The sequence below is a fragment of the Perca flavescens genome, chromosome 1 (assembly GCF_004354835.1).
Source record: "Perca flavescens isolate YP-PL-M2 chromosome 1, PFLA_1.0, whole genome shotgun sequence".
Taxonomy (NCBI): Eukaryota; Metazoa; Chordata; class Actinopteri; order Perciformes; family Percidae; genus Perca; species Perca flavescens.
The window spans coordinates 21,960,753-21,980,018 of NC_041331.1; the positions used below are offsets into that span (position 1 = coordinate 21,960,753).

At 40.7% G+C, this 19,266-nt stretch overlaps 2 protein-coding genes across 16 annotated transcripts in view; both read right to left on the reverse strand.

The window, feature by feature from the left end:
- fam189a1 (family with sequence similarity 189 member A1) overlaps positions 1-11,246 on the reverse strand; it is an 86,460-nt gene extending 75,214 nt beyond the window's left edge. For 2 of the 3 annotated variants that reach the window (XM_028576385.1, XM_028576392.1), the window contains exons 1-2: positions 11,136-11,237; positions 9,867-10,111 (exon numbers count right to left, since the gene is read on the reverse strand). In XM_028576385.1, coding sequence (XP_028432186.1) covers positions 9,867-10,106 — 240 coding nt within the window. In that variant the 5' untranslated portion in view covers positions 10,107-10,111; positions 11,136-11,237. Of the gene's footprint in view, positions 1-9,866; positions 10,112-11,135 lie in introns of all 3 variants that reach the window. The other variant, XM_028576399.1, reaches the window with a different exon arrangement.
- Positions 11,247-13,108: 1,862 nt separating this feature from the next.
- tjp1a (tight junction protein 1a) overlaps positions 13,109-19,266 on the reverse strand; it is a 138,918-nt gene continuing 132,760 nt past the window's right edge. For 9 of the 13 annotated variants that reach the window (XM_028585344.1, XM_028585335.1, XM_028585352.1 and 6 more), the window contains 6 exons: positions 18,761-18,867; positions 18,274-18,518; positions 17,922-18,076; positions 17,621-17,841; positions 17,275-17,418; positions 13,109-14,545 (listed from right to left, as the gene is read on the reverse strand). In XM_028585344.1, the coding sequence (XP_028441145.1) occupies positions 14,451-14,545; positions 17,275-17,418; positions 17,621-17,841; positions 17,922-18,076; positions 18,274-18,518; positions 18,761-18,867 (967 nt within the window). In that variant the 3' untranslated portion in view covers positions 13,109-14,450. The remainder of the gene's footprint in view (positions 14,546-17,274; positions 17,419-17,620; positions 17,842-17,921; positions 18,077-18,273; positions 18,519-18,760; positions 18,868-19,266) is intronic. The other 4 variants (XM_028585389.1, XM_028585326.1, XM_028585379.1 and 1 more) reach the window with 2 other exon arrangements.

Below are 19,266 nucleotides of genomic sequence, written 5' to 3' on the forward strand. Positions count from 1 at the left end.
CAGATTGGCCTTTACAGCCACCTGAGGATCCACAAATAAGACAACCTGACAGAGAACAGTCATACTCGTTTCGAGTGACCGCCAAAGGTGTGTGTGTGTGTGTGTGTGTGTGTGTGTGTGTGTGTGTGTGTGTGTGTGTGTGTGTGTGTGTGTGTGTGTGTGTGTGTGTGAGAGACTGATCTGGTGACCTGTTGTACACCATTAACTGCTGTTAAAGGTTTGACCTCCGACCTGGAGAATTTATCCTCACAGCTCATTTATCCAAACAAGACAGATTTCATCCTTGTTACCCATTTCCACCAGGACATTGGTGTATTTTCCTATAATGTGGTCACTTGCTGTATTTCAGATGGTATAGGGAGCTGGAGTCTTGAAGCTAGCTATTCCACCAGCTTCTCTAATTTAATGAAATGTCTCAGTAAGGGATTTTTTCATCAACCTTCCTGTTCCTGGTGTTTAAGGCCTCAGTGGTTTATATCCAAGTTGCATGACAGGGTGTCTGACGTACACAGGCAAGTGTTTATACCTGTTCCAATTGGCCACAATAGGAGGTACAGTAAGGGGGAAAAGTCTGCTCTCACACAGTGCACCTGTTTTTCTGTGCATTTTCAATTTACGCATCGAAAAAGTGGTAACCCCAGAAATTTGAAAAAGGTCTAAATATAGCAAAATACGTTTTTAGGCTTGCCCGAGGTGGAAAATTTGGTTTATCGATTGAGCAAAATGCAACAAAGTGCAACAGACAAAGAATAAATCATGACCTACATGAAGCATGTGACTTGAACTTCCAATAAAGCTTACAAATCTGACAAGCACTTAGTTATAAAAACCCTCCATATATGAGTACTATCTACTATTGCTTTTAGTTTTAACACTTTACATGGTTTTGACAAAGTTAAATGATTTAATGTTAGCATTCAGAAAATATCCTCATCCATATAATCCACCAATGCTCTCTGTTCAACTATTTGATTCCAACTACAATCTCTGCTGTCTAATACTCTTTTTGTCTCTCTCTCTATCCTGCTATTGTTATAATTATGTCGGAAGATGGACACATTGATGAACCAGTCTCACAGTGACAGCCACTCAAAATAGGTTTTGAGTTTGATGGAATGCATCTTTTGTTAAAGGCCTTAAACACAGAAATATTAAACATACTGTATGATTTCATCCTTTTTGAAAACATTCACCAGCCATCCCAGTCTAGACAGCCACATATTGTTGAGCAAGGTTGTACTCCAAGTTCCAGGGTTTTTTTGTGTGCTCAGTCCAAAACTTCTTGTAAACAGTTTTTATGTAAGAGCTTAAACGCCTCTCCGATTTGTCTTCAGGCTCTTCATGTATCTTTCTCACCGCCTGATTGAACCTCTTAAAACAGCTTTCAGGACAGTGGTCAGCTACTTTCTGAGGTAGACAAAATGTTGTTACAGTACGTGTTCTCTCTTCTTCCCCTGCTTTCTGTTAGAGGTGTTCAGCCTGTAGCCTAAGCTCGTCTCGAATAAACACATATAACCACCTTGTTGCTCAGCTGTCAAAGGTACATACAAATAGACACAAGCACACACTGACACCCCCCTGACCTGCCCTGCCACATGTGTACACACACATAAAAGCACCATCCAACACAACACAGTTGCTAATCATAGAACAAAGGGAGGCTCCTGTCAGCAGGCTTTCCCATTGATCGGCTATAGAAAGCAGCAGGCAGGGACGACAGTCAGCTGGCAGGAAGAGGATAGAAGTCAAACACATCAACAAAGCTGTCTGTCTGTGAGCGCTGACATCAGACCTTAAACACTGATGATGGCCTGTCGCGGCACGCCACTGAAAAGATTCTTATTTAATAAAAAATAAACCTCTGTAAACATCAGGTCAAAGCCTGGAGGAGGAAGTGGATGCCTGTTACTTCACTGGAAACTAAAATGCTCCATCCAGACCAAATAAAAGAGGAGTCTGCTTCATAAAGCTTCTCTTTCCTGTTGGATTCGACATGAACACAATGTCAGAATAAATGTAAACACAGGTGTTGTACAGATGCAGCACCTGTGAGAGTTTTCCTAACCCTCATCTTCAGAACAACTAAGCCTCGTGACAGACATTCTTCGGTTTCCCTCGCTGTTGTCTCTGTTCCGGTTTTCCTCCCTCCCGGTGAGCTCAGTTCAACCCTGTTGGCTTTTTCTATTCAAACAGTCTGCTGGCAGCCGGGTCGAGGCTGTTTGTAAAGAAGTGCAGCATCAAGCCATTCTGTTAGACAGACTCTTGCTAGGCCAGACCAACACACGGACACACTACAAACAGTAGCAGGCAGAGGAGAGAAAAGGATCTCTCTCTCTCTCTCTCTCTCTCTCTCTCTCTCTCTCTCTCTCTCTCTCTCTCTCTCTCTCTCTCTCTCTCTCTCTCTCTCTCTCTCTCTCTCTCTCTCTCTCTCTCTCTCTCTAAAATACTGCTTGTAAGTTCTTTTAACCGAGCTAAATTCTTCTCACTCATTGGGAAAAAAATCCAGATGTTGATGTTAATATCATGTTCAGACTGTAATAATTGTGAGAATATAATGAACATCTTGCTGTTCATACCATACATTCAATAAGACAAAAACAATCTGTTGAGAGGATTAGTTACAATAGATCCAGGCTATATCCAGCTACAACACCAGATTTTACAACTCTGAAAGTTATAATGGCAACAATTGTTGAGTTAATTAGTGTTTGAAAGGTCAGAATTCCCCACTTTTCTCCTTAACAATATAGTAAATGAATATGTTGGGGTTATGGACTGTTCAGACACAACAAGGTATTTGACAATGTCACCTTGTGCTCTAGCACACTGACGAGAACTTATAATGAAGAAAACAAATCGATAAAGAAATTAACCATGAGTTGCAGTTCTAATTTTGTTCAAGAACTACATTGTTCACATTACAAAGTAGTTCAAAAAGGAATGTGCACCAATTTGACTGGCCAGCACAAACTTTAGCAACATGACAATGGCCCAATCCCAAAGTCCAGACTCACGGACTTTGGTGCGCGTTCTCGCAAAATTCGTAAGGGCTTAGGGTTGTCCCAATGTCGAATTTCAAAGGCTGTGAGGGTTTGAGTACACACTTACCGAGCCCTTTCCGTGAGTCTGCATCGATGCAGACTTCACCAAAGGGAATTATCCACAATTCAAAGCGTTGCGACGTTTACCGCGGAGACCATAGGGAAATCCGGAAATTACAAAAGGTAAACAACAGCACGACACACGACCACAGACCAACCTGTTGTCCAGCTTGTAAAACAAGAGTTTGAAAACATTTGGAATCAGGCAGCCGTCTCCTGTGCCTTGGCCGTGTGGAAAGCAACAAACTTAAAATGAAAATTCCCAAACTGGCAAGTGTCAGCAACATCTTTGTTATTAAACATTGCCAAGGTAACATGTGATCTCGTGAAGTGCTGTCCCAATCCCATTTATACCTATCTGAGCCCATGACTGGCCTCACACACTCACTCACTTAGCACCTAAGATTGATTAAGTCTGTGAGTCTTTAGTCCTTATTCCTGAGGGCTCACTTTGGGATTGGGCCAGTGTTGCAAAAGTTAAGCCAAGTTCCACTTTTTTCTATGACCCTGCATATTTTCCCCAGAGCCCTCTGCATCAGGACCCCCACTGTGTCACTGCAGATCATCCCAAGAAATACAACCACAACATTCATTTTTTTTTTCTTTTCATTTCTCCGATGACTGCTTTGCCAACCAGGCATCGTGCAATGCCAGGTTTTCAGCTACATTACTTAATTAGGTAAAATGTAGCGAAACGAAGAGGGGATAGCTTATAAAAGAGGGACTTTAACACGGCACACACAGAAGAAGCTCAGATCATCCTATTCCTGGTTTTGAACACAAATCACGAAACAACGCAAAAAAATCTGAGTACAAGAGGAGGAACGAGAAGAAGTCTCCAGCAAAACACACCGAGACAGGGAATTAAAGTGAAGCTGACACATTGAAATATTAGAGCCTCTCTTGATAACTCTGTGTGTGTGTGTGTGTGTGTGTGTGTGTGTGTGTGTGTGTGTGTGTGTGTGTGTGTGTGTGTGTGTGTGTGTGTGTTGAAGTGGGCACAAGGACAAACTGTTCTTTCCACCATTATGGTCCTTACTGTTAGCACTGGAGTGGGGGGCAGGAAGCACTGGAGGGTCCTCAGAGTAATGAGTAGCAGCAGGCTGAGTGCATACTTACTTATTATAGAAAAGGTGCAGCAGGAAAGTGAATTACAACTGTTCGCTGACACCTCGGCACGGACTAAAACTACATGACATCATCACACCACGTGTGAAGTCATTGCAGAGATGTTTATAAAAAAATTAAAAAAAAACAAGTAAAAATGAAAGTAAACAGCAGTATGATGATTGATGGAATCCATCTAATTACTTGATCAATATAAGATTTAGGACAGGCCGGTCGAGCCGTGAGTGGTCTGGTCTGAGAGCATGTGTGCTGACCGCACTCTCCATTTAATCTAAACTGACAAGATGAGTGAAGCAGCTGAGGAGCCACGGCCTCTATTGACAGCTGGGAGTAAAGGGCTGCATCAAATCGACAAACAGCCCAGTGGAGCGTTGCATTGAGTCTAGAGATGTTCCAATACCGATACCAGTATCGGTTCCGATACTGCCTAAAACGCTGGTATCGGTAAGTACTGGAGTTTATGCACCGATCCGATACCACGTAACAAAGCCCTAAAGAAAATCTACATTAAAGTAGTTTATTTATGTTCTTTTTCCGTTATAACTGACTGTCAAACTGGAGAATAAAAGAAAGTTCTGGGGCATTCATTGTTTAACCTGCGCCAGACTGCCAACAAAAATAGAAATCACATCGCACCCGTACAGGGATAGTAGTATACAGTTGTTAAAACATAATGAAATATATGACACTCTGGTATCGGATCGGTACTCGGTATCGGCCGATACGCAAGTTCAGGTATCGGAATCGGTATCGGGAAGCAAAAATGTGGTATCGGGCCATCTCTAATTGAGTCCCAGAATAATAAAATAATGCTTTAAATCACATGGTTTGCAACTGGACAGCCATCACATCACAAGATACTGTGAAACTCGTGATGCCATTAAATAATGATTTAAATATCACCTCACAAAAAGCTTAATTCTTCACTGAGGAGGATTTCCTCTGAGCTTCTTCTACAACCTGTGATGTGTGTAAAGACCTAAATAAGCTGGTATCTAGACCTTATGCAGGCAGTTTTTTGGATTCATTTGCTCAGATTTCTTGATATACTTTTATTGTCCTTAGTAACCAGGGCATTGTAACTGGAAAGGATTTTTTTATGTCACATTTCAATGATGTGAGTAACAAACAAAATCTCAGTGACACATATCTCAAAACTTGGGCAAGCCTTTTACACACACGCTGCACAAAATAAATTGTACATTTGTTTTGATAATGGCAGCTTCTGTTTTAATCACCATGTGCTAAAAGAAGTGCAGCTTCTGTTTATTCATTCACATTTAATTTGTTTTCTCCATCCAGCTCTCTGCATCAAAACATGCTGAAGTTTTACAAGAACACAATAAAATATTACTGAGCAGAAAATAATCGCTAAAGAAATGCAAAGGAAAGCAAAGCTCCATGAGTGACACCAAAGAGACACAAATTACATTATCAAAATAGAAATCTATATGTATCTAAGATCAATAAAACACCAATTCACAAAATCCCAAAGACCAAACACTCAATGAGCATTTGTTGGCCATCTCTCTATTCACATTAATATTCTGATCCAGCACCGAAAGCTAAAATGAATTCATAGTGTCTCAGTATTCCTGACAACAACCACAATTGCATTTATTCATTTTTCAACAGATACAAAGACTGTTCATCAAAATGATGACAATTTTCAACTAACACTGCAGACTACTCTTTGATGTACGAGTATATAAGAGTACATGTGTGCGTACTATGTGTGTCTGTGTGCGTTTGTGTCTTAAAACCTGACCACTCAAGACAAAAAGGTGCAACTTGTGATATGGAAAACATGATTCCCCTGCAACAATCAGATAAGATATGCCAAAACCAAAGTCTTTATAATGTGTGTGTGTGTGTGTATATATATATATATATATATATATATATATATATATATGATTCCTAGCAGGAAACGTTACTTCCTGGCTTTCTAATCTCAAGACAGCACAAAATACACTGCTCAATTAGAAAATCTCATTCTGCTTATATAGTCAAACTTCAAGAAATGCCTAAAAAACAGGAGCTGATATGTACTCAAGCACAGGAGTGCTTTGAACTAACGCTAATGTTAGCATGCTAACATGCTCACAATGACAATGTTTAGCAGGTTTACTGTAACGTTATGTTCACCATCTTAGTTTAGTGTGTTAGCATGCTAATATTTGCTAATTAACACTAAACACAAAGTACAGTTGATGGGAATGCCATTAGTTTTCCCAACCGATGTTGAGATATTTTACAGGATACAGTAAGTGAAAACTTTTACCTACAGGTGGCGCTAAATGAATAATTAGGGGATCATCAAAGTTAGTAGGATTCATCCTCTCGGGACCATACATTTTTGCACATTTCATGCTAATCACACAAATATTTGTTGATTATTTTGGTCTAAAAGAAAGACAGATTAACATTGCCATCCCTCAAGCTCAGTTAAAAAGCAAGATGTACAAAACACACGTTCAAGCCTTTGATTCAAAACACAGAATCTGCTGCCTTATAACAAAGACCAAGAATACGGTCTTAAACCGGCTTTGTTACAGCACAGTCTGTAGGTTGGAGATGTCGGGAGGGTTACTTTTAGTGCAGCTGTAAACAAAATCAACATTCATCGTCTTCCACACGACCAGGAGGCCGGGCAAGTGAAAAGAAGATAAGCAAATCCTTCTCTGGAGAGGAGAGGAAATGTCTTAGTGGTGCAGAAAGAAAGAGACCGAAAGCATCAAAATCTATGTGATGTAATGTGAATTTGTAAATTATGCCTGCAATAACTCTTGATGGATTTACATATTCACATATTTAGTTTTAATGTAATTTTTCTCCCTGACAGGAAATGAGAAGGGACAGGAGAGGCAGTTTGTGTATTTGTGTTTGGACACTTGGATCACTTCCGAGCCTGAATGCATGGAAATGTGAGGTAAACGGTAATTCGTTCTGCATGTCAGCTGCTGACAGCTGGAGAGGCCCTTTGGCTCGCTTGGCCACTTCGCTTCATTCATTGGACAAACCCGGCAGGGCAGCGTGACTCACCGCTAACCGGTAAACCTGCTGGTAATGTTGCCGAACGAAGCAGAGGGGAGGCAACTGTATGGTGTATGACGAGCCGAGCTATGCAGCCTCAATCTGCACCACTCATTGTTCGAACTCTGCGTCACTAATAATGACATCTAGAGGAAGTGACTGGGCTGGCTGCTTGCGTGCCCAAATGAAGAGTTACAACAGGGGTGTGGGATGATTGCAAACCTAGGGTTGGGTGCGAGAACAAGCAAGATATTTGTGGGATTAGTCTCTGTTGGCCAGGCAAGTGTGTATGTGTATGTGTGTGTGTTATATTATGCTGTCAAACACACAATTCTTAACATCAAAGCTGCAAAACATGTTTTTGTGCAGAGTGTGGAAAATCCGGATGAGCGAGACAGATCCATTGATATGCACAACACTGAAGTGGGATATACTGTATATTTGTGTGTATGTGTGTGCATGTGTGCGTGCACGTGTGCGTTGTGGGGGCTCTACAGTGATTGCTCTGTGTAGGAAGTAAAGATTACGCCTTCTCTTGCTGTGACTGTGATGAAATACCACAATGCCAGTCATACATAGGTCCTTAATGACGTACCATAGTGACCACACACAAACGCCTACACAGTACATAAACACACTCAAATAGTACTTGACACACGAGTGCAGATGGGTTGAGGATTTCTTGTCACCTTTCTTATTAGCTCAGTTCACCAACACGGCAGGTAGCTCAACATAAAGGCGTCAAGGTTCAATGCTAAACTACATTTACATGCTAAAAGAATCATGTTGTCGAGAAGCTGGTTTACTTCTGGTGACAGGGACACTTGTCTGCAGGATATCAGAGGTCCATATAAAACTTGAACAAAGATACACACTGCACTGAAGCATTTGTTGGAGATATTCAGGATAATTGCCTCCTTTCACTCACACTCACTCACGGAGCCTGAGAGTAAGAACACTCTCCTTCTCTATACACTACTACGTTTTGGTTTAAAATCGAATATCTTTTGCAACTTTAAGCCTTTCGTCCACACTACTCCAGCGTTTCCAAGCCACTTAAAACAAAGACATTTGGAAACACTGCTGCCACCGTTTTGGTTTGAAAACTCTGGGGTTGCTTTGTAGTCTGGACGGTCACAAACTGAGACCTTTGGAAACGCCAACGTACGTCACTCATATCGGTTAGGTAGGCTTACAGTAACAGTTTCACCTCGTTGTCGGTCCAAGCAAATAAATCCCTGGTCTTACTTTTCACCATTTTCAACCGCAGAGTAACGTCGGACAATCTGCTGCCTGTTTCCGTCAGCACGGGCATGCTCAATTTATGCAAATGGTCATGTGATTTGCGTTGTCAGACGTGTCAATATGGATGGAGATGTGTAAGCAGTAATGATCTTCGCTGACAGATGTTTCACCTCTGCAGCTGTACATTTGGTGTTTGTCCATGTGTGCTAGGAACACGTATGTGCACAACATAAATAATAAAATATGTACAGTCAGGACACAACAATGCATTTGGTTTTGGGGCACAAAGATAACAGAAGGTAAGATGCAGCACAACAGGCTGACAGACCTCAAATCAGCCTGAGGCACTGATGAAGAATGTGCACTGACCTTTGCTCTCTGACCCCTGTGGTTACTTACCATTCCCCTGTAACTATGCACTCCCACACATCCAGGCACAGACACATGTCCTCTCTCTCCCCCTCTGTCTTATTTCTTTCTTTCATACAAAAATGTCTATCCATTGACACGTAATGTTTCCATCACTGCATTTTGAAAAGCTGGACACACATACACACACACACACACACACACACACACACACACACACACACACACACACACACACCTCCCCCATGCAATCTGCCCCGCTGCCTCTATAATTAATGGGGCAGCCCTGCCCCGGGTCTCTGGCAGGAAATCAGAGATGTGTGCATTCATAAATATTTACAGAAACCACCATGAAAATTTCACATGTAAAAGAAAAACACAACATCTCAACCAGAACATATCCCTCTGTACACAGAGGAAGGAGCAGTAGTGTGTGTGTGTGTGTGTGTGTGTGTGTGTGTGTGTGTGTGTGTGTGTGTGTATGTGAGAGATCACATTACAACAGAGGGCTCTGAATCCTCACAACTAATTGCCCAAGATTGGCTCCAAAATTAATTCAAAAACCTATTTTCTTCTTTTTTTTTCATGGCAATGACACAAGGATGAGTTCAGGTCCCTACCTCAGACTAAAGAACTGGACTTCTTTGAAGTTTTGAAAAAAAATAAAAATTAAATCAAGTTATATATTACTTAAATAGGCTACCAGTGACCATATCAGCATGTTGTGACAGTTTTGGTCTCCTATGTTCTATAGAACTTCAGACCAATGTTAAAGACAGGTGACAAATATTCCTGCAGTAGCCTATTTTATGTATGCTAATGAATACAAACCTATTGCCATGCCGTTAGTGTCTCAATAGTACCCTATCGTGCTTTTAGGAATAGGCTAGCCTACTACACAATTTTTTTCTTTAGGAAATGAAAACTTCCATCATGTTTGATTCATGCCACCAAAAACAACCAACATTGTGTAATTGTTGTACTCACAGAGAAACCTGCCCAGAAGGGACACGAGTGCCGGACTCTGGGTGATGTTGTCAGAGCCAGAGCCGCGAAGCTGACGGCCAGGATGAGACTCCCCAGGACCATCTGAGAGACTCCCAGAGCCAGCATGATCCTCGTCCGGGTCCGGTACTCCCTGAGCCGGGACAGGCTGCGGGACAGCGACGCGGGGCTCAGGGACCCCGGGCCGCCGATGCCGCCGCGGTGCAGCGCGTTCACCGGCATTGTCACTGAAGGGTACGACAAACACAGCAGCAGATAAAGGATAATAACATCCACAAAACAACAGAGTCGTTGTGTTTGCGCCTACACTGCGCTGGTAAACGGTGTAAAACTTGAGGTCAGTGTCCGGTGTGGATGATCTCCATCAATTAAGATGCTTGGAGTCGCTCCAATTAGAGATGCGCTGCGGCGGATGGGAGGAGGAAGGTGAGGAAAGCGCGGACTGGACGAGGCACCAGATGTTTACCATAAAACACACAGAAAGTATATTTAAATACACAAAACAAACCAATGGCGTTCTCGGCGACTATTCCGGCAACGAGCCCATTCCTTTAAAAAGTCAAAACGCAAAAAGGCAAAAAGAAAAAAAAAAGAAAACGCATCATCCTGCTGTTAACCAGCCTTTGCACCATTGTCGTGCTGTCATGCTCGCCTCTGCAGGCTCTCCAACTACTCAAAAGCGAGAGATGAAGCCTGGTTAAGACGTATGTAAAAAAATAAATAAAAAGAAAAGAAAAGGTGCAGTCCTTGAAGATTAAACAGAGAAAAATGTTGAAATCACGCAGAATTTTGCCGGGGGGTTTTGATGTCTGAATATCCGCAGTTGTGAGCAAGCAGCGTTTCAGATGCACGCCGTTTGTTGGAGATGTGCCACTCTGCGGGTCTTCATGGCGGCGAGCTGCACACCGTCTGTTTTACTACGAGAATGGAGGAGGGGAGGTGGGCTCTTTACTATCAGGCAACATCAAAAAACCTGCGCGTGATTTGTTACTCGCTGCCGGTGATGTGATGGTGAATGAAACGTGGATTACCATGAGCATACATTAGCCTACCAAGAAACGAGGTTCATTTTTTTTTTTAGTAGGATACACGTTTTATTGTGTGTTGCGGGAAAAGGCTTCTTACAGTTTCCTCATGAGATCAAGATCATATAGACTGTATAAAAAAAATAATAAATAAAAAAGATCAGTTTTATACCGTCATTGATCGGGATTCAGGAAAAAATTCAGTTTTAAGTTCAGGTGGGTTTACCTTTTTATAAAACAAAGTGACTATTAACCTGAGCTCCAGCCGCAGCATCAGGACATCATCGCACGCAGGCTGGTATCACCATGCTGGCTGTAAGGTAACGGGGCTGGCAGGTAGCCTAGTATGCGACACACCTGCTAAGAGTTTAGCCTAAAGAGCTCCATAGACTAAGCTGCACATTATGACATAATTAGTCATCTTTAGGACATTATGGAGCCTGATTCGGGTTTGTCTAACCCAGTGGTTCCCATCATTTACATACACACATTTACTCAAGTACCATTTTGAGGTAGGCTAGTACTTTGCTCGAGTATTTCCATTTTATGCTACTTCATGCTTCTACCCCCATTACATTTGAAGGCCAATATATTGTACTTTTTATTAATACAAAATATAAATCAAGTGATAAAGTATGTTATTATAGACTAAGCTACCCAGCAGAATATTAGCTGGTAAAGACACAGCTAATATTCTGCTGGGTAGCTTAGTCTATAATAATATACTTTATTAGTTGATTTATATTTTGTATTAATCAATATATTGGCCTTCAAATGCAATGTAATGTAAATATTAGCTCCATCTTTACATTCATATTATAATCCAGTGATTTAATATTATTCTGGGTCATTCTGAGTAATTTAAGTTTTGGTAGGCCTACTTTAAGTTGATGCTAGTACATGCACTTTTACTTAAATTAACATTTGGAATGCAGGATTTATACTTGTAAGAGAGTATTTTTTTACACTTATTACTACGTGTACTTAAGTAAAAGATCAAAGTTCTTATTCTTGTTGTGACCTAATAAAAGGACTCAAAGTCCACTCATGGACATGAGTTTTGAGCAGTTTATCTGAGGAGGAATTTTTCTTTTTCAGATTTCATTTAAAGGATATTTAGAGGCTTGAAGAGGTGAAAGTATCCAGTAAGGAATAAAGAGTAAGAGAAAAGAGTTTCCTTTCTTTCTTTCTAATCATATGTGAATAAGGATACGCTTCTCTAACATATTCTGCTCTTCTTTCCTCAGCAAATGCTTTTTTTTAACCACATGCAGGCTGTAGTAACGAAAACTTATAAAATAGAAATATTGAAATACATTAAAATCAGAGCTGAAGGACTTTTGTATTTTTGACCTTGTGCAGCTCTAATTCTGAGCTCACCTGCACCATCTAGCTGTGACACCTGAGCCATGGTGCTCTGATGTCCATTAATGAAATAACATGACACTCTGAGCTACAATAGGCAGCACATTAATTGATTAGTTACATGACAAAATTTATCTGCAATCATTTTTAATAACTGAGCCGTTTTTCAAACAAAAATGCCCCAAAATTGACCAATTTGCAGTTTTGTCTTTGTCTTGTGTGACAGTAAACTGAACATCTTTGAGTTTTGGACTAACACTCAATTTGAAGGTAGCTCTGGTAAATTATTTTGCATTTTTCACTATTTGATGAGACGATCGATCAAATGAGTTTAAGAACATAACATTTGAAATTAAGTGATCGGTCATTGCAGTCAGACAGAAATTATGTATATAAGAAACAGAAAGCCAAAAAAAGGTTGTGATCAGCAGAGATGAAAATGAAAGAAAACAGCAATCACAATCATAAAAAAATCTTCTTTACTTTAAAAATGATTTTATTTATTAATACAGTGGTATACTTAAAATTGTGTTGCAGAGGAGAAAAAAAAAAAGTCAGCCACACGTGAAGAGCTAATATCCAATTAAAACCATGTTATATCTAAAAATAAAATGGTACTGGTGTGCCATACATCATATATTGTCTATTAGTACAAAAATACATTTAAGGGCACACAATACAGCATCCAGTATCACAAATCAGTGAGGGGGACACTTTAAGAGCACACCCTTTTTAAAAGAACATGTTTTAAATATATTTTAGCCCAAGCACTTTCCTGATCCTTAAAGAGCCATTAAAAGACCTTTTTTGTGACCATAAGATAGTGTGAATATATTGGTAGAAAAGATGTGATGTATTATTGTTAGGTTACAAGTTCCAAGGCTCGAGGGTATATCCAGAATACAAAGATAACCACGCTCACTTTCTTCCACTTTTTAAAACGTGTTTTCTCTAAGTTTTATACAAAAAAGAAAGACATACAAAAAGTTCATTTACAAACAAAAGAAACAAGGCAATATGATAGCTTTATTTACAGCCACTTCTTTTCTGTTTTTTTTCTTTAAGTAATGCATAGCAGATAAAAGAAGAGCATATCTTTGTTATCCTTTTTTAAACTGTTATGGTGTGCTAAACCCAAGTTCATTTATACAATGGGTTCATAGAAAATGGCAAAACAAATGACATTATACCATAATTTATCATAATTTATTTTCTTAATGAAAAGTGAATAATCTGCAGATAAGGCATCACTGCTTATTTGTGTGTGAGCGCAAGAGTGCACAGTGAGAAAAGAAAGAGAGAGAGAGAGAGAGAGAGAGAGAGAGAGAGAGAGAGAGAGAGAGAGAGATGTGAGAAAGGAACTGAGAAGGCTATTGGACCTGAGTAAAGAACATGCATAGATCTCCCTCAGGCTGGAAGGAGATGTAGTACTCTGTAAGAAATTAAGCTACAAGATATCACTGTAGGAAAAGGAAGAATAAAGGAAGGAAGAACATCTCTAAAAAGTGTGCTGCTTGGGTTCATATCCAGCTCATGTTTTGCCAACTCCTTCAACTTGTCACCATCCCTGGTTGTTACCTCACGTCTGTCTCAAACCTTCATTAACATTCCCTCAATGTGGAAACAAATGTGAAGATACATGTTTGTATTCAGTCACCTGAACTGAAAAAATAACAAGATGTTGACTTGTAATTGAATTCACGAGTAAAACTTTTAGTAAATCTTCTCTATACTACCATATATACCGAATGCATATATAGCATAAATATACCAACACAGATTTTTGAAGCATGTGGCTGCCTCAAAAGCCATCCATCCATCTACTGTATATTCATGTAAAAATTACATTTAACATCACCTTGTATATAGTGTCAATCCTCAGTGGCATGGGGCATGCATCCATAGTTTCATTTCACATCAAAACTTCAAATTGGGGAAAAAGTTTAAATAACAGCTTGTAACGATCATCAGTGTCTCGCCTTCATCTATGGGTGCAGTAAACAGCACTGACTGAATCTTCTTCATACTCCATTATGTGGTGTGTGTGGAGTGCATCGGTCAGTGTGTGTGTGTGTGTGTGTGTGTGTGTGTGTGTATAAAAGTGTTTATGTGTCCATCCTCTTCATTTTATCCCCTATGGTTCCACATTCAGTAACATCACACTTGCTGGTCGTCCTTAAAAGTGGTCAATGAGCACAGAAACGCAGTTGGCTCCCACCAGGTAGTTGGGGTCTCCGGGAAGAGACTTGTTCTGCCAGCTTTTTGGGTCACCTGCAGTCAGACAGATGGGGGAGGGGTAGTAGTGAGTGAGTGATTTTTTTTTTTTTTTACGTAAAATTTAAGCTGCAATGCATTTCATGAGCACTCTTCTCTTGCAAAGTCCTCTTCACACCACAGAATCTACAACAAATTCATTTCTAACATTATAAACAGCACCAACTGCAGAGCTTGACTGGATCTATAGTCTGCGAGTCATGTTAAGTAATAGCACGTGGGTTTGTGGCCTATAAAAGCAAGTAAAATCTATTTAATATTTTTATAGAATGTCCTCAGCCTCTTGCTGGCTGCAAATAAAACCTCAGTCACTCTGAGGTCTGAGTGTAATTGCAATTATAAACATATGGGTCTGTGCCAAGAGGAAAGTTCCAGTAATCAGAGTAAGCAGAGCCAGCTTGGCAGAGGCCCATCGATACAGGATACACTAACTGTACACGTGACAATATAAATACAGCCTCCTCAGTGACATCCACTGTCAATCTTTAAACTGTCAATCTTGTGCTAAAATCTGGGTGATATGGAGGAGATAGATGTGACTAGGGGACCATCTTCTGTTCAGGTATACAACATGAAATCTATACACACTACTCAAGATACATTATTTCAAGTTCTAAGGATCAATGTTTTGCCACTCTGCCTTCTTAGCAGTGTGTTGGGTTGAACAGTAGGCTCAAATTATTGGGTTCTCATAACTGATTTCCTTTTCGGCTGGTCCCCAGCGAAAATAAAAGGGCTATAAAAAGCATTCCAACTCAGAGAACCTCTTGGAGGAACATCATTTGGGCTGGCTGCTGGCGGGGCCTTTGCTTGAGCTATTTTGGATGGTGGCTCAAGGTGAGCATAAAACAACCCACTGTGAGCCAGCCTTCACATTCTTCTCTGTTAGACAGTGAACGTAGCCTAGACACTAATGAAGAGCCAGTTATTTTTTTTATCCTAAAGGAAGCAGTGTGCCACTTGCCCACTTATCAAAACAATAACAGTCAGTTCTTTTACAGAGCTTAACTGTATCACAGTGGTTCTGCTTTCAGCCTGTAAATTAACATCATCAATCATCTACAGAATGGGACCTGCGGATTATTTTACAGTTGTCAGCAGTAATCCAGAATAGACTAGTTTTTCTGCTTGTGATGGAGATGTGTTAACATTCTGAGTTTAATTTAATTTTTTTTTTTAAATGTCTGTGATTGTATGTGGCCCTGAGAATAACACAGCATACATAGAAGAGCGGCAGTAAGATGCATACAGTTATGTAGGAGGAAAAAGGAGAAGCAAGGAAGCAAAGTGAGAAGAAAACCAGAGAAGGGACAGGAGGAGGCCAGAGAGTGGCCTTGCTTTACAATAAAAGGATTACGACACAGCTCCAATAATCCTCCCACAATTCAGCAGGACAACGGAGTGAGCTCACATCTCATTCAGCCCTCTAAATCTCATCCTTAAAATGAGGCTAATTAACCGCTAATCCTGACCACTGAGAAAAGGACTAGTGTTTTTGAAGATGTGAGAGGGACAGTGTTAAGAAAAGGAGGAATTCGTTCCTTTCTTTTTTTTTTACTCTCTTAGCAACTCAACGTCTCTATGAGCCTTGGTTATTTCTCAAATGTTTGTTTGCTCAATCACACAATTGATTAAATTATGACCTACTTAAAGTAGTTTGTCTTGGTTTTGATTTCCAAAAACATGATTTGTAAAACAATCTCCCTTTATCTCATGTCTGTTTTACATGTAAATACATTGCTGATCAATTTCAATGCTAAATATAAATATGGACTTCACAAACAGTATTCTGTTTTGTGGTTTTACTTGGGACTTTTTACAGGAACTTCTTTATTAGGTGGTAGAGTAAATGATCAATTGCCATCATCAAAATAACCATTTACTGATGGAGGAGTTAGGATTATCTGAGGGGATTAGCCCAAATCATCTCGTGCAGCCCCTGGAAGCTGTGAATGGTTTATCTATTTGATTACTTCCAATTCCCTGTTGTTCCCAGATCCAATTGTACATCCAGACTCCTTTTAGTAAACAAACTGAAGCCAATCTGAAAGACGGAAATTCATTTTTCTTGCCGACTGAAAGCTACCTTGAATAAGAACACTTAGCAAGCAGGGAGCTAAATTTAGAGAGCTTTTTTTTGCGGGATGAAGACAGGATTCATTGGTTATGACAGTGTCCCAATTTCCGGAGAGATCTATAAAAGCTGTTCTTCAGGTCAGGATTTGGGTGGCCATGTGAGAAAAAACACTCAGAGCAGCATGCACTATACTTCTACCTGATCAAAATTAAATTATTATACAGCCAAGCATCTGGTGCATGAATGTTAAATGAAAAAAGAGAAACTTGTTAAAATGACTCAGAGGTAAAAACCAAGAGAGAAATACTACAATTTCAGCATGTAAAAATAATCAGGAGAGACTTTGATCTGAACACCAATTAAAGAAAAAGAGTGATACAGTGAATAAGAGATTGAGAGGGTGAGTTAACTAGGATAAATGATGAAAATGAATCAACCAAAGCAATAAATTATGAGAGAAGAAAAACAGATTTTACCCCTAGATTTATTCTCAGACATGGTGAGAGTGACCAAAATATCTTTAAAAGATTTTCTCAACTGATTTCCAATAAAGAGAACCAAAACTAGGGGTAAACAGTGACCCACAACCCTCAAATTGTCACACAGCCAGCCCAAATGACCCCGGAAGAACATTGAGAGCACAGCATACCCGACGAGGAGTCGGAGGATTTTAGAGCAAAAGACCAACCATCAGGGGTCATAGACGCACAGTGAGGTAAGCGCAGCTCCACAGGCTTCAAAAACTTGAGGCCATGAGGTCCACACATCACCAGAGGGCTGAGCAGAGTCTCTCCTGTAAACACAAACACAGAATTTAGGACGTAAACGTAAACGCTATGCTAGCTGTTAGTCGTCACAATTCTACTTTAGATCCATCATATCTCCCCAATGGACAACGTGCCCAATTACACTTTAAAATACTGGATTCATAAAGCATCCCAATAATTTAGAAAAAAAACCCTGGCTGCTTCATCCCTCCATCTTTGATAGGTTACCTTTCTCCTTGTCGAGTGGTGGTAGGATGCTGTTGTCTCTGCAGACTTTGAAGTAGATCTCCTGCTCCACACTTTCAGGGATGGCACCCTGTGGGATAATTATGCTGACACCTGTCTCGATGGAGCTCAGGACGCCACCGTTAGAGTTGAATATACCTCGAGCGGTTGCAACCACCGTGTGGCCCTCATCCTCATCCTCATCATCATCCAGGGCACTGGGGCTGAAGGGACAGATACCTTTACTTTCACACTCACATATTCAACAGGATACTTTAAAGTCTAGTCAGACTGAGTTTGTTACCTCACAGGGATGGCCTTGGGAACAGCGTTGATGTTGTTGTGCTGGTGTTTGGAGCGGTGGTCCATAGTGCGTGTGAAAGTATCCAGACCACTGTCATGGTCTGTGTTCATGGGCTGCGGGGGAATCTGAGGCTTCACTGGGCTGGGGCTCTGGCCCTGTTCCAAACAAGAGAGGTTAAAGTAGGTAGACCGTAGCAGTGAGGCTTAGCTGAAGCTATTTATGTAACCATTACCAACAACCCCCAAAGCAAGCAAGCAAAGCAAAATGAATTTCGGTGTGAACTGACAATAAAGTTGTATCGTATTGTATATAGTGCTACACTAAAACAACCATTGGCCAAAAATCTGCTTACCTTTGAAGCAGTCTCAGGCTTGTCATTGGGCAGAAGGTTGTGGTTGAACTTAGGACTGTCGAACATGCGCGCAAACGGCTTGGCAGACATAGTGTAGGGCTTGGGCGCGTAGCGGTTGTAGCTGGTTGCTGGTGGAGCTGCTTTTGGAGGATGTACACTAGTGCCATTAACCGGAGACTTCTCAGGGAAACTCTTGTGAGGCAGAAAGTTGGTCTGGACAGTGTCGTCTCGGCCCGGAGCTTTGGCTGTGGAAGAGCCATGAGGGTCAGCCAAAGAGCTCTACAGTATGTGTCACTGTATGCATGTTTTTATTTGCATGAAATTATGTACATTTTGACATACACAGCAGGCCACATCTCTCAGTAGACAAAATACAGGGTGATACAGTACATACAGTATATGAATCTTCACGTGATTACAATCTTGTATAAGATAAAATCCTGACTACAATTTGGTTTTCCTTTGATAGAAGACAGTCAATTTTTACCTTCAGGTGCGGGTTTGGGCAGTGTGGCTGGTGGCAGAGAAGGTGTCACCTGGGGAACTGGTTCATATTTTTTCTCCACTGGACTTGGTTTCTCCACCGACTCCGTCCTATACCACAAGACCAAAATCATCAATTCAAGATTCACAGTAAAAATGACCAAAAGAAACATAATAGATGTTAAAGATAGATGAAAGGAAAGTTGAAAAAGACGCATTAATCTAATCTAAGAGGACTTTTCTTTATATTGAACCTTTATTTATCCAGGTAAGTCGATTGAGAACAAATTCTCATTTGCAACGACAACCTGTCACATTCACACAGTTACACATTCATACCTGGAAGCTGCCCAGTACAACCATCTGCTGGCCACTGAGCAGCTCCACTGGAGCGGCTGGGGTTAAGGGTCTTGCTCAAGGGCACCTCAGTGGTATTAATGAGGGAGGGACAAGCGCTGCTCTTTTCACTTTCCCCACACAGATTTTATCTTGTTGGTCTGGGGATTGAAC